General features: G+C 40.9%; 1 protein-coding gene across 1 annotated transcript in view; it reads right to left on the bottom strand.

Moving 5' to 3' along the window:
• CPZ (carboxypeptidase Z) overlaps positions 1–27430 on the bottom strand; it is a 34473-nt gene that overhangs the window by 967 nt on the left and 6076 nt on the right. Inside the window, exons 2-10 of the mRNA XM_005485679.4 lie at positions 21292–21315; positions 19999–20373; positions 18757–18969; positions 16514–16710; positions 15436–15597; positions 9528–9686; positions 5633–5768; positions 4410–4549; positions 1677–1776 (exon numbers count right to left, since the gene is read on the bottom strand). Coding sequence (XP_005485736.1) covers positions 1677–1776; positions 4410–4549; positions 5633–5768; positions 9528–9686; positions 15436–15597; positions 16514–16710; positions 18757–18969; positions 19999–20373; positions 21292–21315 — 1506 coding nt within the window. The remainder of the gene's footprint in view (positions 1–1676; positions 1777–4409; positions 4550–5632; positions 5769–9527; positions 9687–15435; positions 15598–16513; positions 16711–18756; positions 18970–19998; positions 20374–21291; positions 21316–27430) is intronic.

The following is a 27430-nucleotide window of genomic DNA, read 5'->3' as shown; positions in this document are numbered from 1 at the left end:
GCAGTTAATGGAGTAAAATTCACATACAAAATGTCACTACCTGCTGTTTCTGTATCACAGGGAAGAGATGCTTTCCTTCATGCTGCTTTTCTCAAGGGTACAAGGAATAATTCCCATAGAAATCAATTTAGAACTAAGTGAAACTTAAGAAAACTTGGCCCTTGGGAAGTAATGGAGTAAAAATCACATACAAAATGTCCCTACCTGCTGTTTCTGTATCACAGCGAAAAGACACTTTCCTTCATGCTGCTTTTCCCAAAGGAACAATGAATAACTCCCAAAGAAATCAATTTAAAACTAAGTGAAACGTAAGAAAAAGAAATCAGAGTCCAGGCTGCAATATATACACATATATATATTTAGAATGTCTGAGGAGCTAAGAAATCCCTCTTTTAATTAAATTACATTCAATTCCTTTGCAGACATTCTTGCATGTAAGACTATGTATGGACTTGGAGCTGCAGCTGGTATAAATTGCCATTAGTGTAAAACGGGAGTAAATTTCCTCCAGCTGAAGGTTAGACCCTGCAGGCAAAAGCAGGGAGCTTTAAAACTGAAAAATTTATTCCTCATTTTATATTTCCTTTATTTTGAATGGCAAGTCTCTTAGCTCAGTTAGTGTTGCATTTAATACTAGTTTCTCATGGAATTTCTTAGTTTTTTTAAACACTAAAATCAAAAAACTTTTTAGCCATATAACATTTTTAACCCCACCTAACTCAGAGCAAATACTCTCTTTCCTACAGTGTAAACATATTTTTCTTTAATTCTTAATCCTTTAAAGGTCCACTGCCAATGGGAAGCCATTGTCTGGGAAGAAGTTTGAAAAAGACCCTAATTCATGCCAGAGTCTCCCACCAGCCTCAATAATCTGCATCATCTCCACTATTGTATCCCCTCTAGTACTGGTTTTTTTGAAAGCTGGAAAACATCCACTACATTATAAGCCATTCTGGCTTTCCAAATTGATTCAACAATGACCATTAGACCAAAATGTAACCATTCATATCTTCTATTTTGCACTTCTATGACCTACCCTGTTCTCACTGAAATCAATAATAAAAAGAAAGCATTGATTTCAGTGACAGCCTAAGAGCTCAGAACTTTATGACTGTGAAAAATAACAGTTGTATATGCCCCAATATATGTTTATCAGCTGGTGACAGGTATAAAGTGGGCATAATTCAATGTTCAAATAATAATAGTTCCAAAAAATGCACATATTTATGTATTTCCACATGAACAGGAAAAGTTGTGGACCCTTCAATTTCTGCAATTATTCTAGTTGTGAAAATCAGAGGGGATTCTACTGCACTACCCACAACATGTTCACAATATCTCAACTAACTAATTCCATCAAGGTTCCACATCTCCACATGCTGAGTTACAGCCCCTGAGCAGAGCTGTTGCCATATTCTCCCAAATTAGCTTTGGTGGACAGCAGACTGTTCCAGGTGGAATTTTTCATATGAAGAGCTCCATCATCCCAGAGACAGGACAGACTTAGCAGTCAGCTTAACATGTCTTCTCTCTTGTTATTCCAGAACAGAACCCCCATCTGAGCCTTCAGTTTTCCATTAAGGTGTCATTTCTACCAAACATGGCAATACTTTTGCAGATTAAGCTCTCAGATCTTTCAACCTGCCCCAGGAAAAATCTTAAACCAAAAATATTACCTGTGGTGACATCATGCTGAATGCCCCTGACTGAAATACGAGCATTTTTTATTGGGTTGCCAAACTTATCAGACACAATTCCTTTTATCCCCCGATGAACCTGGCAAAGCAAAGCAGAGTTAGATGGGAGTCACTGCAATACCACCTCCTCATCACAAGGAAACCTTTGTAGAGAGGAAGCAATTGTCAAAAAATTCACCCCATTCAGAGGCTCTCAGGAGATAATGCCCCTTCAGATCACATGGCCTATTTAGGGAGATCCAAGGGGACTGAGGGAAAGGGAAAATGGAACCAGAGCTTTTTTAGGACAGGTATGTGGCTCTGCTTGGAGAGACCCTTCTGTGCACAAATCACTGGCACCTTGTGATGTGACCACAGTATTTAAGGACTGTTCTGAATGTCTGCCCTAGACACAGAACCACAAAGAAATGAAAAGTTAAGGCTTTCAAAACAAATCTGGTGCCCTGAACACAATGTGAAGGCATCACTTCAGGTACTTGTGACTCATTATCACTCTGCTGCCTACACTTCACTGCCTGTCAGAATGTCATGACAGCAAGGTGTATGACAGCCATTTCCCCTTCGCTACAAGCACAGAACTGAGTTGCTTGAGCTGTTGAGAAATGTGCTTGGTGACAAATTAAAGAGCAATGTAAATTTTTTCATACAAGGAGGTGCACTAACAGCTATACTGGAAGTTCAATAAAATAAAACAAAACAGAAAAAATGTTCGAAGTATTGAAACATTAGGCCTCTTAATGTTGTCTTTTTACAGCGTTCCAAATTTAAAATATTTTATATCTGGAAATGTATATGACCTTTTTTAAGGGAAAAATAATTCCATTTTGATTTTTTTCTATAAACAGCTATGACCAACTTGGGTTGTTCTTTACTTCCCCAATTCCTCTTTTCTCTTCTACTCACTTTCCCTTTCTCAGTGTCCTTGTCACAAGAGAAGAATAGAAAAAAAGCACAAACTATCAAAACAATGGGAAAAACATGTTTGCTTTTCTGTTGGAAAATAGAGATGTTTAAAAATAATCATTAAAATATCCAACTTTACAGTAGTTGATAATAGAAAGTTTGAAAAAATAAGTCTAGTCTAGTGAGAGCAGTTTTTAATTTAAGGTGAGACTGTGTTGTCACTGCTCTTGTTGAGCAGCTGTTCCATGTACTGAGTTAAGCTACTCACTGGAAAGTTTAGGAGCAACTCAATATAAGGATTTGAAAGCTATCCCTTATAATGAAGCACTGCAGTTTGCTTTGCAGTACAAACTTGGGGATTTATCATATGGATAGAAAGTAAATATGGTCAGAAGAGTCATCTCGGACTCAAATTCAATTTACAGTGTAGACATACTCAAAGTAGTATGACCTCATCTAGCTTCAATACTAATTTTGCAATTATAACATGACAGGATAAAAATTACAAAACTGAAATTTCTTTCTCAATCCTGCTTTGGTTTGCTTTATTAAATGTACTATTTTTCATTTTTCCCTCAAATTTGTGTCACATGAGTTTGGCAGGGTGTTTTGATATTGTTTCTGATGGGGAGAAGAGATCAGTGTTTAGGAAAATGAATTCTACTTCTGTGTGTTGAGCCAAGTATATTTGTACACACACCAAATAGCCTGGTATGTATCAGAATAAGAAAAGTTTGAATTGGTCATGGCAGACTTAATCCTTATCGTGGGTAATTCAGTCATCCTTATCTGCAAAGTTGTTTTGCTTACTGTCCTGCATTTACTCAAAAAGCTTTTCCAGCACAGACTTCTACAGTATCTCACACTATAAAATCTTTACATCTTGAAGACTTCAATTGTAATATATATGGATTTAACCCAGCTCCATTTGGATTCACTAAAACTCATTTTCATCAGGCAGCTGTAAAACGAAATGAGTTTGGTGGTCTGTACTGCAGACTTTATTGAATGATAATACTTACCACAAGTAGCAAGAGGTTGCTTAGAAAGGCCATAAAAACACTCCTAACAATTTTAAATTACTGCATACTCTATCAAAATAAGGCATGACAGAAAGCTAATCTACTAATGGCTGAGAGAAAGAGCAACTTCTGTTTCTGTGCTCACTTACTTATTGTCAGTGAGGTATTTGTTTTTGCTGAGCTTAAACTTATTATTAAAAATGACATTTAAGTGGCACGTTTTAATGCTCAGAGACACACAGTTCTTCCTTTAGAAGATTTGGCTTTAGGTTTTTAATAACTATTTTCATTAAAAAAATCAAGATCAAAAGTGTGTAAATGGCATTTCTAGCAAGATCTTAGCTGAATCTAAATTTCTTGCTGTAGAGTTTGGGACACAAACATGGAATATGGAAAGGAAAATTTCAGGAAGCTCTCTGGAGAGATCTTGTTGCTTTAGTCTTCAAAAGGAAAGTTGATTCATACTTTTCTGAATGTTAAGGTTTTCTCTAGTGCTAAAATTTTGCACAGTTGATGAATAATGCTCCCCAAAGTATTTGCAAATAATTCCCTTTCTCACTATTTTCAAGGCCTTTGCAGTCCTCAGTCTCAAGCCCTTCTGCAGCATAGACAAAATACCACCTGTGTGTCCTGCCAGATAAACTGAGGCACTGGGGACCCTGGAGGAGTGTGGTTTTGATTCAGCATCATCTTGAGAGCTAACCAGGAAACAGCAAAGAAATTAATTTTGACAAAGAATGAAAAAGAAAAAAAGAAAGCAAAAAGGTCTGTAAAAGCAGAGCAGTACCATTTCCATGTAATTCAGAAGGGCAGCTTTATTTTCATGCCATATTGTAAACAGTTCTTCTTCCAAAGGAAACTTTTCACATCCTACCTCCACGGTAACTTCAAAGCAATTTGTGTGAAGGTAATTAAAATCTGCCATACCTACAGGTTTAAAAAGAAAGAAGACAGCTTTTGAACAGCCTTGTAGCTTTTAGCTGGAGCTTTGGTGCTGCAGCCAGCTGACTGCTGTCCCAATGGGTGTGGGTTATTATACTGTAAAAAGCACTTGCAAATACATAAAAAGTGTTCAACAAATTCAGAATTCTATAGCTTGTTTCAACTATAAAAACTAATGACAATGACACTCCTTCCAGGCAAAAAAGCATAATTTTACGTCATTATTCACCTGGCCAAGAAGTAGCGGTACAGCAATAAAGATTGGTTAATTACAGTAACTGTATAATTGGCTGTATCAGAGGTGATTGCCAAGGGTCACCAGAAAAGAAATGACCTTTTGCCATTATTATGCTCAAAACTCTTTCGGTACAAAAGACATTAGATATAATTTTGGGAAGAAAGTAAGCCAAAGAGATCTAAACCTAATTCTCACACATGCCCTAAAGCATTCCAAATGTCTAGTTTCAACATAATTATTTGGGGATCCAGCTGGGTCCTATTGGAAAACACAAGTGAAGCGCAGCTGAAAATTTATGAACACTGATATTTTATCCATGCCAGTATTGAAGGAATTCTAAAGAAAACAAAATACTATTATTGGGGAAATCAAATTAGCAGCGGAAGCACAAATGAATTGGACGTTTGTCTCTGTTGTAGTTTTCCCTGAAAAAAGAATTTATTTAAACAGATGAGGAAGCAGCACATGCATTGCCTACAAGATGGATTCAGACTCAGGAAGCTAAGGAATGAGAGCATAGCATTAAGAATTTATTTCTACATGTCAGATTTAAAAATCAAAATATTATATTATAGGGTATAACAAATGTGACCCTTGCATAACTTGTTAATTTTCCTCAAGTCCCATTGGGGTTGAACGCATCCCATGTTAACGGCATAAAAACGTTACCAACATAGATTTACTACTTAAATTGCCTAAAAATTATGTTTTACATGGGCAGGACCTTAACCAAACTGAAATTAATAAAATCATTTTGTTCAAACCCTGGTGTCTTATAAAGGTCACATAGAGGTTTTACCTCACTTGATAGGATGGTAAAGTGGTTTTACCTCCAGTGAAGCTGTACCACTCAGCACCATTTATAATACCTCCACGTTTCACAAAATTCCCACCACAGCGAAGCTCAGACCGGTCTGAGATGACGGGGTGTGCATCTGCGTAGGCTTTAGCCAGCATCTTGAACACCTGTTACAGACATGATTGGAATATGTTTGTTTTACAAACTGAACACTTTGCCATTGCTGTTATTAACTGTTGCTGTTGTCAGTCCAGACAACAAGTCACCCTGTGTCCTCGAGACTGAAGGAGGGGATGAACTGCTCTATAAGGAAGTTTTGCTTGTTGCTAAGAAATTTTGATTTGTCTTCTTCTCTGGAGTTTCTTCTCTTCAATCCAATATATTTATCCAGGGACAACATATTAAATAACAATGGATTTTTTGATACTTGGCTTCAATCTACCACCTGGGGCAGGACCAAAGGACATTTTTGGTTGTACTTCAAGTCCCAGGTTTTAAAATTTAAATTTAGGCTTCTTTTATGTTTTGTTTTAGTTTTTGATATTTTTTACCCTTCGGCCCTACTAAATCTTCACACTGAATGCTGCTGTTTAAAATAGTCAGTGTCAACTTGCTTTGCACTTATCACTCACACAGGAAAACCTGCCAGTTTAATCTCAGAGAGCTCCTTCTGTGTGGGGCAGAAACCATTCCAAAAAGTGAAGGATAGGATGTGATGATGCAGGATGTCACCACTGATTTCCAAAGAGTGTTGACACTGATGAAGAGCAGAGCAGTCACCACGCAGAAAGGAACAGTGGCAGAACATGTAGTGAAGACAGAAGAAAGAGCAGTTATCTGAAGAAACCATTTATTTGAATCATGTTCCTGCCCTTCTTCTCCAATGGTTATTCCAACTTTGTATAAAAATCCTCCCTCTCCTTTTTGTCTATTTGGACCTTATCTTGCTAAGGCAAGACTCAGATTTCGACACTGAAATTACAGCAGTTATCAGGTGCTACTTGATACTACTATTCATCATCATGAGTTTCATTCCATATTGCTTAAAACAGTGTGTGCAAGAAGTTTGGTGTCTAAAATCTAGTTTTAGAAGTGATCCTAAAGCTTTATCCTAGTGTTGTCATCAAGGATAAAGACCCAAAAGATTAAGCATACAACATTGATTGATATTTGTGATTGTTTCTAATAATCACATGGCTGAGCCAATTATGAGATCAGGTAGGTGAGCAAGGAAATGTGGAAAGACAGTTTAATGTAAGTGCAAAGACACATTGCTAACATACTTCTGATGATCAGAAAAAAAAATTCAGACTTAATATCAAATGCTTTTGCAACTCCCTTAAGTTTCTATGTGTCTCAATATTGCTCAGGCCAGCAAATTGTGTCCTTCAAAGTTTTGCTGAAAAGAAATAGAAATTAATTAAATATGTTAAGAAGAAATTTCACTGACAATAGTTCAGTGCCAGGCACAATATCTTTAATTTCTACAGGAATTTGGGTTCCATTTCTGAACGTTCCATGGAAGATATTTGACATAAAGTTTAGACAGTGCCTATGTGAGTTAGGAGTATGATCCTCACCTCTTACAAAGACATCTGCAGATGTCCTATTCCCAGTGACCAAGCCTCCTCTTGTTTCACACCAAGAGGCATAAGGCTTTTGCCTGGCCAATAGTTCAAGTAAAAGAAGGCCAGTGGTAGTGAGAAAAGGAAGAAAAAAGTTCCTGGATAACAATACATTTGTTATCACAAAGGGAGTGAACTTGACTTGGTGTGGATCTTTCTGCTCTGGTGAGCAGAGTCATCAATTCAGTTTCTTGTTAAAATAAAACATCCATCTCCACAAATCCCAAAATATGGGAGAGTTTTGAGGTGGGCTGAACCAGATGCAAGAATGTGAGTGTAAGGACATGGTCCAATTTTGAGACTCCTTGCTCTCAGCCAGTACTGTCCCAGGTTGTGGTGCAGGCCAAAAAAGGACTTGAAATCTGCAGCGTCTTGGAAGAGAGGAGAGGATCCTTGTGCTTCCATGCATGCACCATGACGGACATGTGGAGGTGGAAGCACAGATGCATTTTCAAATGGGGAAACATGCTTTGAATCTATTTCTCAAAATTTGATTTTTTAAATATCTGGCTATCACCTGATCTGCAGCATTTCACCCTGATCTGCAAGTTTCCCCTTGCAGAGCAAATGTAGAAAGTCAGCATTCAGAACAATGGTTTTGGCCAATGTATGGCAGATAACCAAACTGCTGTATTTTGGGATGCAGGTTCCCTGACAGCAGCAGCTGTAGAACACATTATTTAAATGCAGGTCACTTCATTGGTACAGATTTTATATATTTCTGTGAAAAATTTCAAGTGATACTAACAGGGCTGTTAAGGTTTCTTGTGCTGTCATTTGAAAAATCAGTTTTTCACTGAAGACATCCCCAGCCCTCCACTGCATGTTCTAAACTTCCAGATTTGCAGCCAAATTCCCAGACTTTGCAGTCACTAACTATGCAGCAGTCACCTGTATAGGGTTCCCTGTCCCTGTGCTGCAAGCCAGGAGTGCCATTAGGGTTTGTCCAGCTGTGCACTACACTGGGATAGAGACCTTTGTCTGTGTGGCTGCATACTTCCACTCAAAATAGATGTGCTGTCCCTGAGTGGAAATGATGGAAGTACTGCTGTACTTCCATTCCAGGGGTGAACTGCTTGATGAAGCACACATGGCAATATTCCTTCACCACCTATGCATAGGATAGCCCTAGCCCAGGCAGTGGGATGTAAAAGCACAATTTTATGATTTCCCCCAGTCCTCAGCAAGAGGTTCTGCAGCTTGCATTAGCACCCAACAGTTATTTCTTACACAGGCTTGTTGCTGTGCAGTGCCTGGTTAATTTTACTGCTAAATCATTTTCATATACACATAGTCACTAGGCATTGTACAGCTCAGAAGAAATGGATTGATACAGAAAATGTTTAACAGTCATACATCTTTAAATATTTAATATGTGTTAGTGAGAACTGCCATTTCAGAAGAAGTCATCCTAGAGATATGCTCAAAGATAAAGGATGCTTCAAGTCAAAGATCAACTTCTGACTATTTTCAACTGTTCTTTGTTTATATAAAGAACCACTTTTCTTAAGGGGCCACAGACATTTTTAGCTCAGCTAGCAGGCTGAAAAGCTAGCTGTTCTCCTGGTGGGCATGTCAGCAATGAATACTAGATTGAGGAAGCCGAAGGGAAATAGGAAAGATGGCAAAAAATTTCACAGAAGATTTACAGTGAGTCCCAAATGAGGAACTTTTCAGGGACAAGAGGGAGAACCAATCCCATTCGTCTGACCTGGAATAAATGTTACAAGACTGCCACCATATGGCAACAAGTCTTTTTTCCGTTCACTCCTTATGGATTCTAAAGGAAAATAACACTCCTGGTCAGGCTTGTTCCTTTTCTTCTGGAAACCACTGGTAAAAATATCACAGCCGACTCCCTTAAAAAATTAAAATGTGGATTTTCCTAATCTGTGCTTTATGAAACCTTATCTGACCTCACAAAAGATAGGTAAATCTTTCCAGACCAAGCTAAGCTGATAGAGAGTTAACAATCCTATATTTTAAAGTACATTAAGTAAGTGTATAAAATAGAGTCGTGCAATATTCTGAGTTGGAAGGAGTTGGCATTATTAGCATCACCTCTATCCAAATGAGCTGATATCATGTTGAAGACATGTATATACATACATACATATATATATATATATTTGGATTATGTATATAAATATGTTATTTATACATATTTAATACATAAATGCATACATATACCCACATATGTACATGATCTAAATGAATTAAAGTTTGTTATTTATTAAAAGTAAATGTTTCCGTAGTTCCACAAATGGAACCAACATGCTAACCCCACAGAAGCAGCATTACCTTCTCATCAGGTGTAGGGGAAAACATTTTTTCTTCCATAGGATGCCTTGAATAGTCATAAGGATAGGTCACAACTAGCTCACCCCCATGCAGGCTGGCAGAGAGCACAAATGGGATAGACCTCAACCACTTCATGACTGCTTTTGTCTCAGGAGCCACCTGAAATCCAGGAGAAAAAAAAAAAAAAGCTGTGACTAGCCATGCAATTCCAAAGGGATTTGACCTTGTGCAGGATGAAGCCCAATGGAGAATAGACTGTGTCAAAAGGAGAATGTTGAAGCTCTTTGGCTCTTCCAGCCCAAAAGTTACTGGGGGAAGAAAATCAGTTTTCTCCAGGGAATGGATGATACACATTGTTCACTGTGGAAAAAATGGAACAAAAAGGAAAGAGAGTATTTGACAGAGGAAGAAACTTTTCATTACAGTGACATTTTCAGATTATGATACTTTAGGCTGGAAAATTTGTGGCATTTTATCATTACTTACCTAATTCCCTATCTAATTTCATTTCTGAATCAACAGGATTAACTTTGAATAGATAAACTGGAATAGGGGGATAAATTTGCAATTCTCAACCCTTGTTGAAAATGCATTTGCTATCCTTAGGTGCAGGATAATCTGTAAATAAATGAAAACTGATACGTATAAAGCACAGCAATGCCTGCAATTAGCTTGCCGTGAACTGTGGCAGATAAGTCACCAAATCTAGGCGTCTTTGACAGTCCCCCCTCAGTAACAGCGGCCAAGGGAGAGGGCAACAGACTCTAAGAGATGTTCAGGCACCCGGCATGTAGGAGGCTCCTTCACCCCGTTTCTGAGGGGAAATTTCCGGGACCTGCTCCGGTGTTGGTTCATTCTTAGGGATAACAGTGGCATCTGGTGGCCGGTCCCTGCAAGTCCAGACTCACGCCAGTGCCCCCGGAGAGCTGAGGTTCCTTTCCTGGCAGCTGGGGGAAGTTACCTGGGGAAAACCTGAGGAGGACAGAGGCTGCTTATCTGGACCCTGCACCACTGCAGGTATGCAGGTTTCATAAAAATGAGAAATACCTGTTATGATGAAGTTAATCCAGCATTTAGGGCTGCTTTAGGGATTGCTTGTCACCCTTTGCTCTGACACAGCACCCAGAAAACCAGGCAGCCAGGCTGGAGAGCACTAGCGACTAACTGTGTGCAGGGAAAAAATACCCAGAACAAACAAGAAAAAAGCTACACAATCAACTCAATAAAGCCCCTAAAGACCTATATACTTGTGTTTCAACAACAATAATTCCTGTTTTCTTTGGATCAGTCCCTAATCTACTATTGTTAAAAAAAACCTTTGGGGATCCACAAACCCAGGGGTAGAGCACAGAAAAAAACACTGTGAAGTTGCACAATACGTGTATTATAGCTCCATCAATGAGGCAGAAAGCCACGGAAAAAGCCACATCTAAACATAGTTTTACCTGGAATGATTTAAGAAGATATTTCCCTGTCTGCTCCTGACCTAAGCAAGAGACTATCTCCCTACAGATGGCATAGTTTTTAAAATAGTCTTTCTAGTGTTTGGGTTTCCTTAAAATGCCCTTCTGCAGCTATTGAGATAAATGCTACTCTGTAGCTTTCAACTTCCGCATTTTAAAGAGGCAACTTAAAAAATGGGATGTAACAGGTAAAGTCTGATCAACTGAGGAACACAGAATGCACTTTGCACACCAGAAGCCTAATCAAAGTTTTTTACATAATAGGGAAGATTAAACACAGAGTTTCCAGGAAGGGCATGACATGGAAAAAATTATTAAAAAATGCAGATAAAGGGCATTCCAAAAGGAAAGGACTTTTAGCAGTCTCACACAATCCAGAAGTGGGAGAAGAAAGCAGACCCCAGGCTTCCAAAGAAGAAATATGGCACTGTCCAAAGAACGCTATCTGCACCAAAGGATTTGTTTTTCTGGCCTTTGTACAGTGCCCTGGGATGAGCTGATCATGACATTTATCCCGGCAGTGCTTTGGAATGAACCAGCCACTTCCACATGCACCCTGGAAGTTCATCCTCTGAGCCCATCTCTTCTGAAGAGAAGACCCCTGAGGGCTTGTAAGGGACTGTAAGTGTCACTGCCTGCCCCATGGATTGGACACTTTGGGAGTTTCTCAGGGTGGCTGAGCACCTGGAACAAGGTCACACCTTCCAAGTCCATAGCACCAGCCCTTCTGAGGAGGTTGCTGCCCCAAAATCTCATTAGCTCCCTGCCCTGCTGCAGCTGCCCCAGCTCCTGCTGCCAAGCTGGAGACGCCCTGCCTGACACAGCATGAGCCCTGCTTTCAAACATCAGCCTTGGGCCTTGATATGATTTTTAAGTTGCTTCTGCAATTCAATGAACAAGGGTAAAATACACAGTTTTATTTGAGAGCTCCTGGTTTCAGTCCTTCATCCTGATCAGACAACTGGCTAAGCAGATACTTGCATAAGCCCCATGACAGTGCTGTCTCACAGAGCCAGTGTCCTACTGAAGTCAATGTTGTGAAAAACCAGGAGTTTCAATGTCACTATTTTTACCCTAATACCATTTCAGTAAATGAGCATATTTGGTTCAGCTCCACCAGATGATAGCAGGTGTTATCTGTGCCACTCTGGCCTTTGACTTTTCCTTTAATGTGGGTTTTGTGGAGTTTAATTTTTTTTTTTTTCACCAGGGCTTTCTTTTGCTTTTGAGTTAGATGAGATCAATTTTAAAGTATCCATCTCACAAGAACAATTCAGAGCACAACTAGAAAACAGGGAAATTATTTCTGCATGAGGACAGAGAAGGGCTACTACCCTTTCTAAACCTGAATCTCATTTCTTCAATTATACTGCAATTAGTCACTGTCTCCATGGCTTTCAAAGATTTTTTTTCTCCCTTTAAAAAGCAGCCAGACTAATTTTCTTAAAGAGTATGCCAGCCTCCACTGGCATAGACTTCCGAATTCTGTTTGAACCAAGACAATTGAGCTATATTTGAGATGTAGCCTGAGGTCTGTCTGAGCCCTCAGATCACTTATTACAATAATTCACAAAAGAGGGGAACAAAACACTCTGAATGAAGCCAGGCTTTTGGGGAGCAGGAGCTCTGGCTGAGAGCTCACTTTCTGCTTCCTGATCTTTGTACAATGCCCTGCAGCACTCAGGTAATTACTTTAATAAGGCAGGTAACAAACACTGTTAAGTAAATGAAAGGGGAGAGGCTGATGTTGAAACATTCAACCTAATGCTCCTGCATGCACAAAGCACCACTGTAAGAGCCATGGGCTCATCTGCCTGACAAAACTGAAGGTCATTAAGGTACAGCTGATTTGACAGTCCCGTGATACCATCAGCACAGGAGACACAGGGCTGGGAGAAAACTTACTGCCAGGTTTGTGAACCATAGGAAACTGTAGTTAGCAAGGTGATTTTGTGGTGCCACTAAGGCCACAGGCCTGGTTCCCTCAGGTGCTCTGTAAAGCATATGGATTTGGAAATGTTCTGAGTGTTGTTTATGTGAGGACCAGCTTTGGGGCCAGGAGAGCACCTAGCAGTTCCCTGAGTTTCAGTGCTCTGAGGATGGATGGCCATCTCATTTCTTCTTTAAAAACAAGAAAATGTTTGCAGGAGAAGTGCTGTATTTTTAACCCCAGGTCCACACCCACTGAGGTACAGCTCAGGTGGGATGGGGTGGTTGTGTGCCAAGGTTCTCTGCCTGTTGTCTGTGACAGATAACCCAGGGAGATGCTGCAGCTGGGGCTGAGCTGTGGTGGTAGCTGTGAGAGCTATGTTGGGCTGCCTCCACCCTTCCCTCTGTAAGCTGCTGTGATGTTACACAGTGTTTATGGAAGATAAATACATGGTTGTAAAGATGGCTTCTGCAAGTGGCTGCCTGCCACTACCACCTCTCTCACAGGTCAGCAGAAGAACCAGGGCAGAAGCAGGACTTGGAGAGAGAGGAGGTTAGAGCCAGGAAATCCAGAGTTACAGGGACAAGCTCACAGTTTGCACCAGGCACTGGCAAAAAAATGGGGGTCAAAGACACATTTGTCCTTCCTCAGTGTTGCCTGGGTCCTCAACCCTGCATCTCTGGACACACAGAGAGAGGGAGCACATGGCTGAAGGAAGATCTCCATCCTTTCCTTCTCATGTTGGAACAGGGGAAGGGTCTCAGGAGCCCCTCCTCTCAGGTGGAAGGAGTACCATAGATAATGCGGGATGAACTGACCACAGCCCCCATTTCCAGTTCCTCTGCACCACAGTGGGAAAGCAGGTACGGAATTTAGCTGCAAAATTAAGTCTGGGAAGAAAGCAGAGGTGGGGGAAAAGTGTTTTTAAGATTTCTCATTAGTCTACTCTGATTCGATTAATAATAAATAAAATAGATATAAATAATTTTCCTCAAGTTCAATCTTTTTTGCTTCTGAAGATAATTAGTGAGCAATTTCTCCCTGTCTTTATCTTGACCCATGAGCTTTTAGTTATATTTTCTGTCCCCTGTCCAGCTGAGGAGGAGAGTGATAGAGTGGCTTTGGTGGGCACCTGGCATCCCACTAGGGAAACAGCACAGAGGTGAATCAGAATCAGTCTGACTTTTTCCCTAATATCCTCTCTTTTTCTCTACCTGTTATTTACATTTGGCCTTAGGCTCTGCTCCACAGCTCTCAACCTTTCTTTGCCATCTGAGGCTCTGATCTCCACTTCCATTTACATAGCTTGCTGTTATCTGTTATTATTCAGTCAAAAGTTGAAAACAACTAAGCTTGTGACCTTATGACCATGCAGAAATTCAGTGCCACAATCTGGGATCTATGATTACATGCAAAAATAGAATAAACTACTTGAGCTTAATTATGGCAGAAATTAGTGGTCTAATACACTGTGCATTACTGAGCCTCTTACAGCCTTGGATCTTTATCTGCACATTATCCTGATGAAATGAGGTGCTTTAATCTAGATTTTACTACTGTGAAATGGGGTACCAGAACACTGGGGTAGCATCAGGGATACCTTTGGCATACAGACCTGGCTTTACATAAGACCACCTGCAGCAGAGTAGGAACCTGGAGTATGATCTCTCAAATCTTCTGCTAACACCAAATGAAACAATCCTGTTCCCCACCTGTCTGAGGCTTTGTGCCAGCAATAAATATTGAATCAGAATACAATTAGTTTAAAAGTAGGAGAAAAGCAGAGCTCCCAATATGTGAACTACTGATTTGGCTTCCTGTGATTCTTCATTCAAGGGCAGCTAAGGTCCAGTTAGAGTTGTGCTGGGGGCTGCTGGTCTGCCAGCAACTCAGGTAGGGCTGAGCTTTGCATTCCTGACTTAACATCACACAGAGCTTAGTGATGATGAGTGTGAGGCCCTGTAGTGCTGCCTCCATCCTGCTCTGACCTCTGCAGCAGCAACTTTCCCTCCCAGCACCTCTGCAGCTCGACTGGCTGTTTCCACTGCTCCATACTGTTACAGTCATTTATAAGCATCCACCCTTAATGGAAGATGACACCACACAGCTTTGCATGCAGCCTTTGTACATTTTCCATGGCAGAAACTTCTATTGCATCAGACCTGTGCAGGACTTGGTGCAATGACAACCAAATCCACAAAAGGCTTTAACAGGCATCACAGTTTAAAGCACTAATGATGAATTATTATACACTTGTGACCCCCTCATAACAGCAATTATTCTTAATCTAAACCAGCAAAGTTCAAATTGTCCACAAATTTTCCAAACTATTTGTGACACCTGCCACTTTGGCCAGACCTACACCATGATTTTCATGCCAATTCCAAGCCTGTCCACTTCAGTCCCACTTATAAAATCTAATTACAAGTAAATAACTTGAGAACAAGCAGTCTCAGTCTCTTAACTCCTGAGCTGCTCTGCAGTAGAAATGATTTATAAAATGTGTAATTCATACCTTACCCCACCAGTAAGACTGTGGAATGGGGATGTGGTCCAGACGGGCCCCACGAATCCCAGCTCTTCTGTAAGCCTCAGATGTCAAATCTGGGAAATTTCTGTTCAGGTCCAAGTTCTGAGCTGTCTGTCGTCCGATGACCCATCCATTGTAACCAGCCCCCTATTTTGTCGCACAGAAGCCAATTTCAGAATAGCTCCCTGTCTCAAAATAACACTTTGTGGAAATTGATTAATCAAAGGGAAGTTTTAAAAGAAGTAAACTGAAAATGTCTGTACTGTTAAAAAACCCACGCTTATTAATTAATCACACTTTGTCCCCATGAATATTAATGCACTAACTAGCATTCAGGAACTGTTTCACTCACCAGTGATGTGACTCATGAGAGGAACACAGGAGCCTCTTGCTCAGAGCAGCATGCAGAGTGGGTTAGAGGAGAAAAAGAAAATACAGTTGATGCCCCAAGATAGGAAGAGGCAGAGTGCAATAACCCCAGACTCATACAATGGACAGAGCTCACCACATGAGCAAAACCAGAGAAAGAAAGGTCTAATTTCATGCTAGTGGTGGTAGAGAAAAGAGAGAGGGGGAAATGAGAATGTCAGATAACATATAATACAATCTTAGTTTTCACAGGTCTCCATCAGACATGAGCTGATCTCTGAAAACTGCCATCCATTACGAAACTTTGACAATACAGAAAATATTCACATTTCATTATGCCTACAGATTTAAAAGAGGGGGAACATGAGCATATTATTAGACTCGATTGCCTTATAAAACAATGTAAGTCATTATAGTGAGTCAGGCATTTTGTTCTAGAACTGATAGCAGAGAGTGCTAAGTGTGTGAAAAAGTAATACAGTCATTCCTACATCATCACATGCAGGCAGCAAAACTGACAAATATGGCTCTGATTTCCTCCTAGTTCTGTTCACATCATCTTTGGAAAGCAATGCACCCCCAAACCTACCTGGGGTTCCTCCCTTTACATGACATCCCCTCTCAGTTTGTTCTTTCCCATGAAGAATTATAGAAACACAAAGGCCTGAACATCTCCTTATAATAAAACTTTTACCTCTTCTGCAGCCAGTTCATACCCATCAGGATTGAGTGAGGGCAGGAGATGAATTCTGGTGTTGTTGATCAAGGCCTGGACACGAGGGTTCCCAAGAAGATATTCTGAGCACAGATACTGAGCGAGGTATATCAGCAGCTCCTTCCCCACAACTTCATTTCCGTGCATGTTGCCAATGTACTTAAATTCTGGCTTGACTGTGGAATGTCAAATAATGAGATGCATTAATTTCATTATACATGAGTGGCTTCCAAAATCAGACTGATCCAAGTTGCTTACTGATGAGTCAAAGTTTTATTTACGCTAAATACACGCACACATTCCTGCAAATAGCACAGCAGTTTAGGTGAACTTCTCTCCATTAAACACCAGTTCAGCAACAGTTCAAATAGTGTGAACTAAAGTTAACTCCAAACTATTAAGATTCCATACCATAAGAGGTGATTGTTGCTCTGAGCTTTTGCTACAGTCATCATTAATTGTGAGCAAAGGATGCCAAAAACAAAAACATCAAGCCATGGCTGGGGAGGAGCAAAACACAACCCTGGCACTCTGAGCCACCTTGGAGGACTTCAATGCCTTATTTTGTCATAGATCTTAGAAACCACCTGCAGATATGTAATATATTACCCCTTTATTTAGGAAAGAAGTTGGGTTAAGCATAAAAAGGGGCTTTCAGGCTAAATAGCCCTGGAATAAGTCTATTAGAAACACATAACTTTGCAATACTCTGTAGTTATTCTCTCAGTTTCCATCCTTCCTTAGAGACTAATGGAAAGTAGAAAATAAGTGCACTTTGGAGACACCTTTTCCTGCCTATCCCTTCATCTTTGCCTTTGATCCTGGCCAACCTTGAGCACTAGACACTGGAGGGAGCCTGGCACAGAGCTATTATGCCACTTGCTCAGGCTGGTAAAATCTGCAGCTCTAGACCTATTTCTACCTCCTTTTATGGTGTCCGAGCAGCACGAAGCAATAGATTTAGAGAAAAATGCTACGAAATGTGTTAAACTACCATCTTTTATCATGCCATATCATAGTTCTCATTTAAAAGCCTGATTCATAGGCTTTGTGGTTTCCCGGCAAATGGAGTAAAAGCTTAAAAAGACACCTGCAACTTATTATCTTTGAAAAAGAGACAAAGGGTGATAGGCCAGGACAATATAATGTAGATCTTTGCTCTGTTAATGACATCTGCTGGGACCTGATTAAGTTTAAAGGCACCTCAAAATACCTCTAGACCACACAGGGCAGCACAGCTGAGAGTAAACAAAGTGACCAGTCTCTGCTGTCCTCTCTGAGTCCCCTCTGTGGGCAGCACAACACACAGAGGACACAGTAGCCTGACCTGAGACCATAATCTCAGTAAAGTATTAGGTCAGATGTAGATCAGTTCCACCACACTGCTGAGGCTGTGCTGATGCTAGAGTTCTTCTGATGAGAAGCAATCTGAGGCTCTCAGCAATGGACATAGCAATCCACCAAATCTAGACAAGTATAACTTTTGACCTGGGAGCCAGTAATTGGAAAACAATACCGAATTCTGCCCTAGAAAGTTATCTGCTTTGTGAAGAATTTAAAACACTTAAAAGTCTGGCCCTTGCTCTCTTAGTGATGAAACTACAAAATAGAGATTTGTAGTGTTCCCCTCTGCAGAAAATTTGTGAGGAGTCATGTCCAAATGTATATATTAGCACCTATAAATGGTATAATAACATCTGTTCAGGGGCTATGATAACATAAATTCCTGTTATCACCAACTGACAGGTATAGTACTGACTGAATCTCTGCTCAGGAGGATTGTTTTCTGTGCTGAATCATCCCTTTTCAGTGTCAATGTCCTTCTCTACCTGAGGCCTTCTCAGAAGACTTGTGTATTTTAGGATGCGAAGGAGAGTGAGGAAGTGGTAGACGATAGGGAGGGCAAGTCAGTAACAGAGGATCCCAAATTTGTGCATTGGGCACAAATAAATAACAGTGATATCACTGCAGCCAAATACACAGTGATACAAGGAACAGCATTACCAAGCATGGTCATGCACAGAGCCCAAAACAGTAAGAAATTGCTGCTGGGTATTCCTTGTAATTGCTACAAGGAATCATCATCAGTGCAACTCAGGAACCCAAGGCAGGAGAAATGTTTTGGAGTCAAGGCTTTTCACAGTTTAGGAGATGTCCCAGTAACAGGGCCTGTTTTCACTTGAACAATCTGCTCTCCCTGCAGCAGCACTGATCAAACTCACGCAGTTCATGGTGTCCAGGCTTGGTTGAAAACTCAATCACAAAAAGATCCTTCCCCTCAAAGCTGCGGCCGATGCTGTAAGTGGTGGCAATGTGGGAGCACCTCGAGGCAGTCTTCTTCAGAGTGCTCACCATTTGGGAATAGGAATGATGTTTGAACTGAATAAAAGTTGCTGGCAAGTCTGAAGGCAAATCTTCCTCAGCATCTACTTCGCCTGCAATGAAAAATCATAACAGTGTTTAAAACCATAATGCTCAGAGGACTGTATGAAAACCTGAACTTTTTTTCAAATTATCTTTATGAGTAAAAGTATTATAGAAAATAAAGCTGCAATCAAAACCTTAAATGTATGTAGTACATCCTACACTTTATTGTGACTTTTTTTTTTTTAATCCTACTAACGCATGTGCATACTAACAAATATTTGTTCAATCTCCAGTTAAATTTGACCTTTGGTATGCTAGCTCATTTCAGCAACAAATTGTGCAGATTTTTCCCTTTCAATTTGGTGAACCTTTTTTTTTTTTATGAGATTCATCTGTCTTCAGCTATCTGTACCTTCATCCAAACAAAAATCTGTGACAATCATTAATGAGAATATTTTAATGAGCTGTTAAGCTTGACAGGTAGTCATAGATTTATAAGTGCACTAAAGTTTCAGTTTTTAATAAAATATTTCAAATATACAGACAGCTATCACACAGGACAGAGATTATGTAAATGCATCCAAATATCTTGCTCTGAGCTGCCTGTCTTGATGCTCTTTTTAAATGAGGGGGAGAAATAGATACTTCTTCAGCACAGTTTAATTAAGTCTTTTAAAGAGGTTGAACAAAATTAATGACTCAAAATTACAGGTCTCTACAAAGCACACTGAGATGACAAATGAAGAGGTTGTGTGCCATGGACAAGTCAAGCTGAGTGAGACGTGACCCTCCCCATGCAGACAAGGTGTGCCAGCAGAGCTTCCTCCCTTCCTTCCTTCCTTCCTTCCTTCCTTCCTTCCTTCCTTCCTTCCTTCCTTCCTTCCTTCCTTCCTTCCTTCCTTCCTTCCTTCCTTCCTTCCTTCCTTCCTTCCTTCCTTCCTTCCTTCCTTCCTTCCTTCCTTCCTTCCTTCCTTCCTTCCCTCCCTCCCTCCCTCCCTCCCTCCCTCCTTCCCTCCTTCCTCCCTCCCCTTCCTCCCCTTCCTCCCCTTCCTTCCTCCCCTTCCTTCCTCCCCTTCCTTCCCTCCCTCCCTCCTCACCTCTCAGCTTGGCCAGTGGGTCGAAGCACCCCTCTTCCTCCCCAGCGAAGAAGCGGTCACAGTCTAAGAAGTAGGGCCAGGCCATGTCTATTGCATCAAAGGCAGGGAGGCAATTCTTTTTGAGGTTCTCACACACATGCCTGCAGGGCTTTATGACTTTGTCCTTTTCACACTGTGGGGCCAGCACTGAGCAGCCCAGGAGCCTCAGGTCGGGGTTGCATTCCCCCTGGAGCAGGTTGTGCAGCACGCTGATGAGCAGGTACTCAGAGCTGTACTCAATCACTTCTCGAGACTTCTGATCCAGAAAGTTGGGATACACCATTTGAGTGTAGGCAACATCAGTACAAGAACTCAGGGCAATATCCACACATTTTGCTGTGAAAAGGAGATGAACACAGGAAAAATAATTTTCTTCACTCATATTCTGAGTAGACAAAGAGAACATAACAAATACTATGTCAAACAAACTTATTTCTTTAGCTGTCAAGTAGGCTGGGAATAGTTTGCAAACTGAATTGCATGTTTGAAACCACTTATAGAAAGATGATGGGAAGCATGGTTTTATCTGGAGATATAAATTGAGTTTAGGGATTTGACCAGAGAATTACTAAGAGAAAGGTAGGAATTTTTTTCAGTTTTTGCTGAGAAAAACTCAGATTCCTGAATAAAAGTGTATTTGTGATATCACTCTCTCCCCTGTCCTTGAACAGTCATATGGATTCCCTGAGTAGATGTGAGATCCTATAGGTTTTCTTCTTTAGTGGGGAATGCTAAGTTACCTCTTTTCCCTGCTTGGCCCCACAAAATTTGTAGAATTTAATATCTCTGAAACTGCAGACCCTCCACAAAGTTTGACTGAAATTGCCCAGACATGAAAAGTTCTTCTGGTGCTTAACTCACAGGCAAGCAGACCCATAATATGATTACATGTATATTCTCATAAACCCAATACATTTTAATGAATCAGGTTAGGAGGTCTTAGGGAAGATAAGTGTTGATAACACCCTCAATCCACTTAGAAGTGGAAAAGAGTAATAGAAAGACATCTCTTCATAAAATTACTGGCTGTTAAAGTAATGGGCCTACATTTGAATGTCCTTCTCTTGGTAATGATTCTGGCTGGTAAGAAATGCTGTTGTCACAGCAGCAAAACACTGCACTGCATGAAAAAGCACATTTCTCTTGTGAGAAAGCCCACTGTAGCACCAAAATGAGTATACTTGTCAGGAAATTATGAAGGAATACTTATGGTTTTGAGGTTCTCCAAGAACAGCAAGGAAAGAAACTTCATACCTTTCTGTACAGTTTGACATTGACCTGTAAATAAAGAGAAAAAGAAAAATCATTACAGGGTGGGAACACATGGTTCCTCCTTTGTGTTAGGAGTTGTCTGATCTGGCATCTGCTGCAGCTCAGACTGAGCCATACCAGGAACAAGCATATATTCCCAGAAGGCACATATCACAGAATCACAGAATAGGCTCAGCTGAGAAACCCCATTGCCCCTCATCCACACACAGTTATGTGCCTAGGAAATTTCACTTATCAAAACCTAGGTATTTTCTAATCTGGTTAGTCTAAAAGTCCATATGAGTCCTGTACATATCAAGGTGTTTTATCAATCTCCTCTAAAAGATATTTTTGTCCCTTATAATGCTGTGGATACCTTTCATGTTAAAGCAATCCAGCCTTTGGTAGATATGAGGGGACTTTATTCCTTCCTCATCCTACTTAATTGTATCTCTAGCAGTTGGGTTTTATCACACTTAATAATATCTTAAAGCTAATTATTTCCCTGCGCAACTACTCTCACAGGAAAGCTTTTCCAAAAGATCACTCTTCTAACGGCCAGAAATTGCCTTTTAATTTCCTGTTTAAAAGTATTTGTGGCCAGTTTATATCCATTGTTGTTGTGCCAGCATTGTCCTTTAGCTTAAGTAGCTCTCATTCCCTGGTGCATTCCTTCACACTGTGTTAGAAAAGAGCCAACAGATCTCCTCTGCTTTTTGTTTACTAGGTCAAATAAATGATGCTCTCTTGATTTTGAAGGAGCATGGTGTGGTGACCATCAATTGGTCATCAATTGCTTCTTTTGCTCCTGTAGCCAATAATTCTGTCCTGTCCTTCTCCAATACTGGCAGCTAAAGAAACATATTTCTGCCAAGATATTGGAGCTGGTTTCACCAGTGCCTCATAGGAGCTAAATCTCTCTATGCCAGTCTGAATACCACCAGGTTCACCCTTCTTGTGGTGTACTGGGGATCTCTTCTATTGCTATTTCTTCTTGCTCTCACTGGGGGGACAGGCATCCCAGCTTCTTGCTCAGTAAATTGAGCATTTATCCTCACAAGACCAAATTCATTATGTTTTCCTTTTTTCATGCTGAAGAGTTTAAACTTCTACTCCTGGCATATTTATTTAAACGTAATCATCTGCATATGTGTTGCTAATGAGTTGATCATTCTTTAGCCAAAATAAAGTCATTGTAATGAGAACAAAATTAACCCTGGGATTTTATATTGGAGGGAGACATTTAATTGGAAATCAGTCTGGTTCTATATTATGGATTGTAATTGAGCCATATTACCTCATAAAATAAATGAGGCATCAGAACTAGCAGAAGTAGCCCATCCTCAACACCAACAAGTTCTGTTAAGCAGAAAGCTAGAAAAAATTATATCCATACAAACTCCTTTCCGGGCTCAGTACATTATGATAATTGCATTAAATAATACCTGGTTCATCAACAGTGATGAATCCATTATAGGGTTTCATTGTTTCCCCTAGCTAGGCACAATCCCCTCTGTGAGTTAGTTATTAAGGTCAAGGCATTTCTAAAAAAGCTTCATCTCAGCCAGATACTGTATACAGTGCTACATCTGGGGATAATCAAGGAATAGCATTTTGTACAATGCCAGTTGGGAGAGAGAAAGAAATGATCTCTTGTTAGTAAGAGGTCCAGCAATTAATCCTGCTGATAAAATTGGATGTTACTGCCCATTGAATCTGGACAGTCTTATATACTAACATCATCGCATTCACATTTGAGAGACCTTGGACATAAGTCTAGAGTCAGCCAAACATTCCTTACAGAAGGGAAAATATAGTGGGGGGAGAACTGGCTTGAGTTTAGTGTCCCAATGAGGAGAGTAGGAGAGTGACACTATCTCCATTTATCACCAGGGTTATTAGCAATGAATCCCCTTTGTTATCTTGAGGGGTGGATGAGAAATATTTGGCACCTTTTTTTTTCCTCTCCTGAGCAGAAATTAATGTATTGTAGCTATTATTTTAGACTAGAGGGTTGTGTGTGCTGGGCACAGTTCTTTGTGGGGTATTTGGGGAGTGTGAATGGTCTTTCTGCAACTGCTCACGTTTCCCCAAAGAGGCATTTCCCCCTCTGCTGGCTCCAGGACCAACCTACAAATGTCCTGTTAGTTTCTGTCTCTGACCTGCAATGATCAAATAATGAACCTGAGGCACACATAGTCTCCCCAAACACTTTTGCTGTGCAGGAGTGCTATTAGCCAACAGTCAGTTTGAGATGTGGCACAGCCCTGTTCTCAATGGCATCTCAGAATTCTGCTTATTCAGCTGGAGCAAAACGGAGTTCTGGCAACACACTGGAGCAAGCAGAGGAAACCAAAGGGAAAATGAAGCAGGCAGGGTCTGGATGTGGTGCTGCCTCATCCAGCTCCCTGAGCAGCAGCAGACTTGCTGCCTTTAGCTGATGCCTCTTTCTGCCCAGTTGGCCAGGAGAGGCATCAGGAAGCAATGGATAGCTGATGGAAGAGATGTGAAATTCCACTGATATGATGTCCAGGGGTTCACCTGAGGACTGGCTCCTTTTGTGAGCAGGAGGAGATGGAAAGACAGCTCTGGTCTCAGACTGTGCTACATGTCATCCACACTTTGATATTTTTACCATATCTATATAGGGAGAGGAAATCTATTAAGCAACATGGCCAGTGCTCATTAACAAATATGCTGACTGAAGAAGATAAATCTATTTTTTAGATGAGGCACCAAATCCATATAAATCTTTTCCATTGCAACTGAAATCATTCCTCTCAGTATGTAATAAGCAGAGGTAATTCTGCAACAGCCCTGCTTAGTCGGTAAAGCTTTTCCACTCCCTGTGATCCAGGATGCCCCTCACAAACTCAAAGCTACCAAGACTCACTCCCTGATTAGCAAAAGCAGCTCCTTGCTGCTGGGTCCTAAACCTGGATCTGTCACCCCATTCTTCTAAGTTCTTCTAAGCCTTCTGATGTTTACATTCTTGTAACGAACTTTCTCACGTGCTTTTCTCTAAATAATTATTGTTTTGCATTCTTTTCTGTAGGAGAAATTTGATGGACTGATGGTTTGTCCAGTGTCATTGGAGAGGTGGCACTGCCATCCTCCAAGCCACTGTCACTTTTGAAAATCTATAAATGCTGGAGTCAGAAATTAAACATCCTTCTTTTTACTTTGGAGATTCCAGTGTCCACATAGTTTTGTTTCGCATCCTATAGTGATATGGATCTAAACCTAAATCTAGATCTAAGCTAAAATTAGATTTAAGCCTCACACTGTTGCAGCACACTGTGGCATTTTCTCTCTGTCTCTCCTTATTAAAGACATCCATGCAACTTCTTCTGGCCACTTCTCCTCATCATGCAAGCTGCTGTATGACCCATGTATCAGCCACAGCTCTGTAAACACCCAGGACTGAAACAGCTTGAGATTTCAGGTCATCAGGAGTCAGTATACATAAATCAAGAGAGAAAAGGTCTGGTTTATACCAAACCTTGCTTTATAGCCAGCCTTAAATATGTGTGCTGATGTGGTGTTTGGACTTTCCCAGTGTTTCCTAACACTAATGCTTACATATGTTTTGGAGGGTGCAGCTCTGCAGGGGCCAAGGATAATTCTGCAGGATGTGTGCTTACATAAATAAGTGTGGATACACGTAGCTGGGCCAGAGCCTGCCTGCCTGGAGAGCCAGCAGCAGGAAGCTCTCCAAGGCCAGCTCCCAGGCTGCAGCTGTACGGTCTGTTCCTGCAACCTTGCACCCACTGGCCTGGGTCTCTGCACAGAGAAATCACCAGAAAATCCCCATCCCTGCCTATGACAGCTCGTTTTCTCTAAGCTCTGGCAATGCCAGAAGACTTCAGCCACTCCCTGCCTCATTTTCGTAAGAGAAATGACAAGGGCTGATATACAAAGACTTTCTCAGGTCTCCCAATTCACTTGGCAGACTTCAATTGCTGCTTCTTCGGTGCTTGAAAGAATCTAAAATTTTTCAATTTTTTGTGTAAAGGCTTCCCTGGGCTCAAAGGAAGACACTGTCACCTCCTCTCAAAGTCCCATCCACCAACAGGTTGGTACAGAGGGACCTTTTTCTTCCTGACCCAGAACAGCCTTTTCAATTTTTTATGTTTATTTTTGTACTCTAATTATTCCACTAGAGCTACAAAAGTCCTTTCAGTAGCACAGCTTCTATTTAAGATTGTGGATAAAATAACTTATTGAAGAGGAGAAAAGTCATTTCAAGCTTTCTGAGCTCTCTCTATAAAATACGCTTCTGGTTTTAATTTGCAAAGGCAAGCTTGAAAATCTACAATGCAGCACATACATATTTTACTGCCAAGCTTACATTTTTTCCCCTTGATGATTCAGCACCAAAGGAAGCAAGCTGCTGTGATTAACCCTAACCCAGACAACAGAGCTCAACAACTACTTCTAGTACCATGGGCTGGCCAGTTGCCTTTTCAAGAGCAAAGCCAACAGGAGACTTGTGCAATTGATGATCTGGAATAAGCCCAAGGGCAAGTTTTAAATCTGAAATATCTAAGTCATTCAGTGAGGCAGATTGGTAGGGGGGTGTGTAGGTCAGTGCAGATCAAAATAGATGAGATAATTTATATTGTAAAGACTAACATATACCCTCACAGCTTTCTGGGCTTCCTACAAATCTTTTTTAAACTAGAAGAACATATGTATTCATTTTAGTCTGTTTATAGTGAAAGCCTCCACTTTCCACTTCCAAACAAAGCAGTTCAGTTCCTTATCACATTACTATTATTCTCCTGGCTGTTTCACATGGTTCATCAAGTCAGTCTTTCAGTGATATTCTGCCTTTTTCACTAAAGAGACAAAACTTAGTATCAGTAGCAAGATACAAGCACTGGAAAAGCACCCTCACATGGCAAAGCATAACCTTCCAGAGCAGCTCCTAGCTACAGCAAAAAGACAAGAGCAGGACAAGATCCATTATATAACACTTAAATGGATCAGAATCATCAGGAAAAGAGTGTGGAAAGAGTGGAGATGTAAGGGGACTAGGGGCAGAGTAACGAGAGAGCTGAGCAGCTCAGGCAGGGGAAGAATGATTGAGCAGAAAGCTCTGAAGAGAAGGCAGCCACACACCCAAGGCACATATGCAGAGGCAGAAGTGGGGAAGGTTCCCAGCCACAGAGAAGAAATTCCAGGAAAGCTAGAGGAGAGAGGAGTGCTTGCAAAAAAGCAGCCACGTGGTTAACTCCATTTTCTGGATACATCAAATGTTTTGTGAGAAGAGGACTGAATAGATGTTATTAACCCTCCAGCAATTTCAGTAACTGCCTGGGGGAGGGATGTGTTTGAAACAGACAGAAGCAGCACCCAAGAGCTCTGTGCAGCCCTCCTTTAAGCCTGCTCCCTCACTTGAAGAAGCCTGAAAGCACCTGAAAGAGATTAATGCCTCCTCTGCCTTTATTTTGCAGAGCAAGATCACAGCAGGAAGATCCAAGCCAGTGTTCATTGCCTATCACCCTTCTTTCTAACCCACCTGCTGCCTGGCATTCAGTTAAACATCCATTTTTATTGAAATACTGAAGGTGTGCCCACAGCAATGACACTGCAATCAGCTCTTTCAGGATTGTTTCTCTCTCAAAACTGCTCTGGAGCCAGTGAGAAGCTGCTGCAGCTTTTCCATGGGTGATGTAAGGTCACAGCCTGCAGACCACAGGTCAAAATCTGTGCAGATGCACACCAAGACCTGTCAAATGGCAAGGGCACAAAGCCATAGTGGGCACCTGTAATCCTCCCTTGTTTCTGGCTCAGACGCAATTTAAACATGTCTGCAGCTGTAGGTGGTGCCTAAAAGAACTGATGAAGAGTATTTCTATCTGTCTGTCCCCACCACTGCCTTGGTGCCTCTAGTGACTCTGGTGTCACTCAGCTGTGTCTCTGGCTGGTAAGTGCTGCTCCAAGGAGTCCTTCAGGAGTTGAAAATCCTGAATACAAACATAATTCCCTAAACAAAACCTACTAAATGCCTTTTTCTGGCCTCAGTTGAGATCTTTTTTCAAGTTGCAAGGGAAAAATTACCCATAGAGAAAATAAAATGCAACAAAGATGATGACAACAAAGTGGGCCAGCAGTTGCCAAATTGGCTGAAGGCTTA

Source organism: Zonotrichia albicollis, chromosome 5, assembly GCF_047830755.1.
Source record: "Zonotrichia albicollis isolate bZonAlb1 chromosome 5, bZonAlb1.hap1, whole genome shotgun sequence".
Taxonomy (NCBI): Eukaryota; Metazoa; Chordata; class Aves; order Passeriformes; family Passerellidae; genus Zonotrichia; species Zonotrichia albicollis.
The sequence above is the reverse complement of the archived record's forward strand: the minus strand, read 5'-3'. Positions and strand labels throughout refer to the sequence as shown.